This window comes from Primulina eburnea, chromosome 4 (assembly GCF_022965805.1).
Source record: "Primulina eburnea isolate SZY01 chromosome 4, ASM2296580v1, whole genome shotgun sequence".
In the NCBI taxonomy this organism is placed as follows: domain Eukaryota; kingdom Viridiplantae; phylum Streptophyta; class Magnoliopsida; order Lamiales; family Gesneriaceae; genus Primulina; species Primulina eburnea.
The window spans coordinates 39,039,613-39,047,864 of record NC_133104.1 but is presented as its reverse complement, the minus strand read 5'-3'; the positions used below and the strand labels follow the sequence as shown (position 1 = coordinate 39,047,864).

Sequence of the window (8,252 nt, the reverse complement as noted above, 5' to 3'; positions counted from 1 at the left end):
GATGTGTCATTAACAGGCCTTTATTTCATGTTAAATACTTTCAATTACAGGTCATAAGCAGAATCAGTAGATGTCTGTTGGAATCTCGCGCTACTGAAACTTTATGTTGCTGGATTCTATCTGCTAGAAAATACCAGCTTCTGAAATCTTAGTTACTGCTGGAATTATTAGCTTCTGCTGAAATTTTGTATTGTTAGCTTCTGCTGAAATTTTACATTGCTGCTGAATAATGTTAGCTGCTACAAAATGCTAGCTACTGCTAGAAATTCAGATTCTCACAAGTGAAAATGGTGGATTGCGTTTTTAGTAATCACTTTAAAAATAATTGAATATAAACTTAAATTGGTTCATTCCGACGGAAAATTGCTCAGGCAATTGAATTTCACTCTTTTTGCGCCGTGGTCCGGCCCGTCACAGTTAGCAATCCATTTTTCAATTTGGTTTTACAACATCGTATCATATTAACGGGCCAACGTCATAAAATAAGCCGAAGGAACGATCATATTACAAAGCCCGAATATGTTTAGTTGCCCAAACCAAATCTTCATTTGTTGTTTCGGGGCGGGGAAAACCCGAAACGGAGATAGGAATTTCGGGTGGGCATATGATACAATCTCTATTTAACCATTTAACCATTCGTTGACCACGGACAGTTTTGATTTGGGTTCGGGTTACAACCGGTCCTTGTCCTGTTCTACTGTTATCTGGTGCCAGTCTATCTTTCGTTGACTTGGTTCTCTGAATGGTTTCTTCGCTTTTCAATCATCGACGCCACGCACTTTTAATATCTTCGTCTTCTTCCATTGAAATTCCAAATCTTGCAAGTTTTGTATCCAATTAGTTTCCGATTTTTCTTTTTCTTCAAAATTTCCGGAGAAGAAGAGGTGAGAAATGGCGTCGCAGGCTCACGTGGACAAGATGCAGCTCCGCCAGAACTATAGGAACCTCTGGCACACCGATCTTATGCGCACCATGCAAAATGATCCTCCTTGTAAGTATATGTATACGTATGTATATCAGTTTTATGTATAAAAGATTACAGTTAGTTCAGCTTTCTTTTGTATTTAATTAATTGTTCTTTTTCTTTGTTTCCATATTTCGCAGATTGTTGCATGTCGTTTTGGTGGTAAGTACGAGCTCTTTAGGTTTTATGCATTTTATGTATTGCTGTTTGGAAGATGGTGATAGAAGTTTGAATTTAGTTACTGTGGTGTCATTTTAAGTTTTTAATTCGCGCATTAAGCATTTGCTTGCAAGTTTTGATTCAAATCTAAGAGCGGATAGGTCAGTTAGTGTTGGACTATTGTTGGACTTTTGTAGTATTGGGCTTGGTCTATTTGAATAAGAAATTGGACTAGCTTGTGGATGGTAAGTGGGAAGTGTCCTACATAGGAAAAAGAACAAGGCAATGGTGAGCTTATATTGAACTACACTTTGTAGAGGTGTAAGTAGGATTGGTCAAGAGGTTCTCTCTCACGTCAACCGGCGCAGGGGGTGTGCAAATCATGGGCCCGATTTGCAGTGGAAAAGCCCAAGGTTCACCTGGCTTTTGCTAATTTCAGTTATGAATGACCTTCCAGCTGCGTGACTGTTGGTGCTCTGGCTGGGCTGGCCTTTGGCCTTTCTGATGACCAACAGTTACAGTCATATGGATTACTTTCTGCTCTGTACCATTCCACATATTTTGGATAACAGTTAGAACTCGTGAATTTTTTCTAAAATCATTAGATTTGCTCAAATATCTAGTAGCTCTCCCATGGTCAACCTTTGAGTCTTGCTTAGTGTAAGGTTCTATCATAATATCTGGACTTCACCTCAATGCTATCGGCTCCAACTATTATTTAATTCAGTTTCATGTATATTGGATGGAAAACATTTCGATTTGATTGATAAGTACAACATTGAACTTTTGAAACATTTTAACAGATTTTGTCTCCATCTTGAAGATGTATACCACCGTCGCTAATTGAAACCAATGCACTTAAAGCTAAATTCTAGATAGCAAAGTGATATCTTGTAGTTGAACATTAGATCGATTATAAACCTCGAATTTTTTTTTTTACTATATTAAGCCTAATCATGTGATGTTTAAAAATGTGTTGGAGATTTGCTGTGTATTTACTTTGAAATAGGTTGATCCAGTCTTAAAGAAATTATGTTAGTAAAGTATTGTTATACAATTTAGAATGAAGTCCTAAGTAGCCTTGCTGGAGATTTTCTATGAGTCCCTTGATGGTTTCAAGCAACTTAATCTGTCACATAATTTTTTAGCATCTAAATATGAAAAGGTGGACTTGGAAGGCCTTGAATTAAGGACAAAGTATCTATTTGCTTGCAATAAATGAAAACTAAGGGGAAATCTGTTGGTTATGATCAGATCACTTGAGTGATCATCACTAACAAGTCTAGACGCTATCTGTTGTCTTTGTTTCAGTGGACACAGATTTGCTCCTTAGTTTTTGAATATAGGAGTTGGATACGAAGTATTCAGATGTATTCAAATTCAATATGGACATGATAAATAGTTTTGCTGCGGAAGTACTTCTTTAAGCTCGTCGGCATGAATAATTTTATTGTTGTGGGTTCTTTTTCTTTGACAATTATTGGAATATATGTAAGAATTCAATGAAGAAAATATTTAGAACTATGCCTGTATTGCTGATCAATGTGGTGGAAACAAGGCTTTGTTGCCTTATTTGTGCAAAGCCTGTTGCAATTTTTAATAATCAGTTTGCTGAAAGTTTTACGTACAATTGCGATATATATGAGCTATCAAATTGCAGTGGACCCTGTGTGTCGTATATGCTTCGGAAAAGAGCACTTTACAATGACATGTCCAGGTGATTAAAGTCTTATCTTCTCTTCTAGCCTGTAGCGAGACCTACTTTCTGGGAATTGAATTAGTTTGTTGGTGTTTGTCACAGGTATGTGTGCTGTGCAGGCTATATGCCTTGCAGTGGTCGTTGTGCCGAGAGTCGTTGCCCTGAATTTTGCCTTGCCACTGAGGTAAAATTGACGTTGATGTTCATGATTTTTTGGTCGAGTTTCTTACTTTTTAACTTCTCACAATGCTTTTCAGTTGGTAATCCCTTTTCCTTGAAGGAGGAATAAATGTTCCTAGTTTCTAATTCAATCTTTTTCCTTGCGATTGTGACAATTTTTTTTCAATATTCGCCATTGTTTGGAGCTTTCCAATCGTTTGAAATATACAGTTACCCGCATATTAATGGACTAAATTCCCTCCATGCTAGATGCTCAAAATATCAGATATGATAATTTGGATTCCATCCTGGACTTTATTCTTTCTCAGAATGAGTTTTAATAGTCTCTTTTGTAGTCATCTTTCTTTAACTCTTTATCCTGGCTTTTTGATGATTTTTTCAGTATTTATAGTTGCCACATTCTTTGCCTTTTCAATATACCTGCTTGCCATTGTTGCCTCTAAGAAATATCCCACTTCTCATGTTAGTGGTTATATATATTCATTTTGAAATATATGTCTAGTTTTTTACTATTCAATTCCCTTTTGTTCCAACATTCTTACAACTTTGTATAGTTTGTACATTGTAACTGGGATTACTTCTTGTCAGAGACTCAGATGAAATGAAAATATGATGATGTATAATCTAATTTCATGGAAAATGTTTGTCTGATTATTCTATATGCCTTTTGTGCTACTGATAATTACCCTGTTGCTGATTATTAAACCTTGGCGAAAAAAATGAAATGCCGTTCCAGGTTTTCTTATGCTTTGGAAATTCAGTAGCTTCCACCAGGTTTTTGCTGCAAGATGAATTCAACATACAGACAACACAATGTGATAATTGCATCATCGTAATACCTCTTCTCGGTGGTTCAATCACAAGCAATCCTACTCCTGATTTTATACACACAAATTGACACCGAATGTATTAGCACAGTCTGTGTTGTCCACATCCAATTTTATCAGCTGTAGAATTTTTATTTCTAGGGTTTCATGTTCTGCCTCCAACAAGTTGCTTGCATATTTTCTATCATTGCTATGATAATTGGAAGTGGAGAAATTCAGGAGGCTGCTCAGCTGCTGTCTTGCTTGGCTGATGTGGTCTACTGCACGTAATAAACTTTATTTTTCCTCATGTTATATATATATATATATATATATATATATATATATATATATACACACATACATATGAGCTTTTGTGTTTAAGGTTTTTGAGGATCAAGAAAATCATAGTTTTTTAAATTTGCTATTCAACTTGTTTTGCAGGGTTTGCGCTTGTATGCAAGTAAGCAAGAACTCTACTTGCTGTATTGGTAATATTATACATCTGCTCAATTATCTCTATTGTGAATGCTGTTTTATTTGTATCTGGATATCTTAGACACAACACAAGATCGAAATGGATAAACGAGATGGTAAATTCGGGCCACAACCAATGGCAGTGCCACCTTTTCAGCAAATGTCATGACTGGACCAGCCGTATCCCCCCACCGTAGGATATCCTCCTGCATATGGGCAGCATAATTATCCTCCTCCGGCTGGCTATCCCCCTGCTGGTTATCAGAAGTGATCTCTCTTGTGTATGACATTTTCTAAATGAAGCTCAGTATGAAATTTATTTAATGTGTTAAAGTTGGATCAGTTTTGGTTACGTTTTGTCCTGCCTGAGATTATAAGTTGAGATGAGTATTTACTCATTTGAGGAATCCAGTACGTTATTTACAAGCTTGAATTGCTGAGCCCAAACATGTTGTAACTTGTAAGTGTCCTGTTTTGGCTTCTACCTTTATTTATATATATATATATATATATAGGGGGATCTACGCTCCTGTGATGTTTGGTGAAAAAAAGACCGCATGTGATCCTCCTGCTGTGAAACGATTGCTGTGAGATGAGCTGCGTGGGCGGAAGACACTGTCCTATGGCTGGAAGGGTGTATGCATCGGTGCTCTTTGAGACATGCTAACGACTAGTAGACGTACTTGCTTTTTCAAAGAAGACATTCGAGTCCTCAAAGCCATATCTGCAAATTTAAACAAAAAAAAAATTTATAGTAATTAAAATTCAAAAAATTTGAGAGAAAGAGGAAATAAAATCGTCCATACTGAAGAGAAAATGTGAAAACAGCTGAAAAATTGAAATGAAATGAAATGAGGTGTATAAGCGATTAGCAAAAACCATGTCGCTATTTTGAATCTGAGTTTCAAAATTCAAATTTGTAATGAAACGTACGCTAAATTTTATCGTCGTAATTAGCGACATAATTATTGACTAAAATCTTCGATATGTAATTAATGCGGATATTCTAATATTTCGTCGCTAATTTTGCGACAAAATTTCAATTCAAAGTCCGCTCTAATTTTAGCAATGGTTTGTATAATTTCGTCACTAATTTGACCACGTTTTAAAATACCGTAATAATTTGGTCATGGTTTTGTTAAAAACGGGGACAAATTTAATTTAATGACTGAAAGTTTTAAAAACTGTCGCTAATTAACCATGACAAAAGTATTTACGCTCTCGTCACTCATTTAGCAACGACCTTTTTTGTCGTGTACATGTTCGATTAGATATCTAGAAGACTTGGCACACAGATCCGTACGCAAAGAAATGTGTTTAAAGTAACATAGAATTGTATATGAATCGAACAATTTTAGGCCAACGTGGCTCTTAATGGGCGGCATTAATCATTTTTAAAACCATAGCAACGTGCACGTTTAGGCTGATAATGATATGTGATCGATCGCTGGTGTTTCATTTTTCGCTTACTAACAACATTTATCAGTAAATAGCATGCTAATAGTTGATATTCTGTAACACTGGTGGATGATGTACGACCGAACATTTGTCACTTTATCAAAAACTATAACTTTTGATAATGATGTAAATAAAATATTTTAAATCGTATATTAGCTCAAGCGTCACGGTTTGATCGCTCTCACAAGATAGACAACTATTACATCCCTCAGTAAATACACTTAGTGCAATTAATAAAAATTAAACTCGTGACATTAGATCAATTAAAGGATCGGGCATTATCGTTTTACCAAAACTACGGCTAAAATAAATTGTACATCTCAAGTCTTTTAAGCTAATATAAGTAGATCAAAGGACAATTATTACAGGAATAGATTTTTCCATTTAATTGATATTTGCACCCGACAACAAATGTGGGATATTCAAAATAGTAAATGGAGGTTATCCATTGGTTGGTGGAGCTCGGATGTACAATTCTCTTGCATCCACTGGTTTTCAGATGTTACGTTCATAAAAGTAGTGTTGGAGAGTAAAAGTAAACAGCTCAGGCATAAAAATAACCATGTAAATTCAATGAATCGCATAAAGAAAGTAATTAAAGAGGAGGACAAGATCCGGCTTAACCGTTGCAAAGTTTTCATTCAGTAGAGGCCCATGGGTGTGGTACTATTTCAATCTTTCTTGCGAAACCCTTCTGAGCCATTTCACAGTGCACAAAAATAAATTAATAAGAGAAGGGAAATATAATAAAGAACCCAGCTAACGAAATTATTATTATATCTTTAGGATTCAATATGTAGAGGTAGAGTACCTAAAAAACATCTGCATCGAATTGTTCGGAAAATTCAACTGGCAGGGCCGGAATTGTTATGTCTCCAACTCGACACTTCGTTTCAAAACCTTAAAAGCGAGATTACATATATTGAAATCTACATATTTCATGTCACGGGATAGATCCGTGACTATTCAAGACGAATTTAGTGATGGGAATGCTAGATTATATAATATATTTTTAAAGATTTCATTTCACGTTAAACTAAAACTCAAATCTACTCTGGTGCGTTGTTGCTTCAAGCCATGGCCTAATTAACCAACCTTAAGAAACGTACCAATAATTAAACAAAACTTGGAGCAAAATTAAGGGGAAAAAAACTAAATACTTGGGCAATTATTACCTTCTTTCTTTAATTTCCCCGAATCTACATATATTTTTGTATTATTTACATCAACGTACAAATTGAAAGTGAGTGAAAAGAAAAGATCGCTATAAACCCGAAGTAATCGGGGAATAGTCGCCGTAAAATTCAGAAATCCCAGAAGCCAGCCACAGTCTCTCGTTGAAACTCTCCTGCATATCCTCCGGTATGAACTGAGTACGGCAGAGGGGGCATGTCTTCTGATCGTGGTCCATCCAACGGTCCACACAGCTCCGGTGGAATATGTGTCTGCAGTTCGTCAGCCGCCGGATCTCATCCTCCGCTCTGAATTCGTACAAGCATACCGCGCAGTTCTCCGGTGGATCCATCTCCTCCAAATCCGAGAACATCACCACCGGCAGAAGCTCACGAATCAGTGCGGCGGATACAGACCGCGGCAGCTCCGATCCGATTTCCTCCCTCGAAAAGTAGGACCCAGATTCCGGCTCCAGGAAATCCCTAAGCCCCAGAACAGAGAACACGGCGTACAGAAATCTCCTCATGAATCCGAGAAGCATTAGCACGTAGACAAGCAATTTGGGGAGAAATAGGTCCGTGTATCCCACCGGAAACCCCATTCTTCCTTTCGATAATCTTGCTTCAAGCACGCTCGGGAGGCAGAATTAGAAGCTTTTTTGGACGCAGAGTAGAGGCGTTTCGTGGGTGAAAATGTAGCTGTTGGAGTGGTATGGGAATGAAAATGGAGGGGGTTAGGTTTTATAGGGCAGGTGGGGTGAGCGAAATGACGAAAAGGGGTCTGATAAAGGAGTAAATGGCAGTCAAAGGAGCTGAGAGAGTGCGGGCGGGGGTATCCGCTGTCCCTCGTATAGGCTCCCTTTGTCAGAAATTGTCCTACGGGTTTTCATGCGTGTGATAAAGTTTACACGTGTAGGATTTCACTAAAACACAATTAATACTTAACTCTCATTTCGTAGTTTTGAAGGGACAATTAGTTAATCTTTCAACTAAATATTATATATATTTTTGAAATGCACTATAATTATAATATATATTTATACGAATATCGATGAAGTGACATTCACTTATTTTTGTTTTATCGATTAAAATAAAATTAAAATCAAAATACATAAATTTCTAATTCATCCCTTTCAAGTTCGCCTTAATTTCATGTAAACTTTTTCTTTGTCCCAAAAACCTACTTTAGACTTCAGCTTTTGGAAAAGTATACGTTATTTATCTAAATCATACGTGGAACTTCGTAGCTTTTATTTTTTGCCAACAATATGAACGCTACAATGTACTATTTTATAGCACTTACTTTTTTGCCAACAATATGTGCACTAATCTTGTGT

At 36.6% G+C, this 8,252-nt stretch overlaps 2 protein-coding genes across 3 annotated transcripts; one reads left to right on the top strand and one right to left on the bottom strand.

Annotated features, from left to right (window-relative positions):
* The first annotated feature begins 644 nt into the window (after positions 1-644).
* LOC140831204 (uncharacterized) lies at positions 645-4,749 on the top strand. 2 transcript variants are annotated; one of them, XM_073195036.1, is made up of 8 exons: positions 650-991; positions 1,105-1,126; positions 2,784-2,840; positions 2,925-3,006; positions 3,739-3,834; positions 3,971-4,095; positions 4,253-4,271; positions 4,368-4,749. In XM_073195036.1, exons 1-8 carry the CDS (start codon positions 892-894, stop codon positions 4,452-4,454), a joined length of 588 nt encoding a protein of 195 aa, XP_073051137.1. In that variant the 5' UTR covers positions 650-891; the 3' UTR covers positions 4,455-4,749. The 2 variants fall into 2 exon arrangements, with proteins under 2 accessions (XP_073051136.1, XP_073051137.1); XM_073195035.1 differs by having other exon boundaries at positions 645-991; positions 4,253-4,749.
* Positions 4,750-6,900: 2,151 nt separating this feature from the next.
* On the bottom strand, positions 6,901-7,645 carry LOC140829864 (brassinosteroid-responsive RING protein 1-like). The gene has a single exon (XM_073193145.1). It carries the CDS (start codon positions 7,515-7,517, stop codon positions 7,008-7,010), a length of 510 nt encoding a protein of 169 aa, XP_073049246.1. The 5' UTR covers positions 7,518-7,645; the 3' UTR covers positions 6,901-7,007.
* Positions 7,646-8,252: the final 607 nt, after the last annotated feature.

What these genes read in the sequence shown, in the direction of transcription:
- LOC140831204 (XM_073195035.1), top strand. Translation starts at nt 892, where the DNA reads ATGGCGTCGCAGGCTCACGTGGACAAGATGCAGCTCCGCCAGAACTAT. An exon ending in TGTTGCATGTCGTTTTGGTG is followed by an intron (nt 1,127 to 2,783) that starts GTAAGTACGAGC and finishes ATCAAATTGCAG; the next exon opens with TGGACCCTGTGTGTCGTATA. An exon ending in CTTTACAATGACATGTCCAG is followed by an intron (nt 2,841 to 2,924) that starts GTGATTAAAGTC and finishes TGTTTGTCACAG; the next exon opens with GTATGTGTGCTGTGCAGGCT.
- LOC140829864 (XM_073193145.1), bottom strand. Translation starts at nt 7,517, where the DNA reads ATGGGGTTTCCGGTGGGATACACGGACCTATTTCTCCCCAAATTGCTT.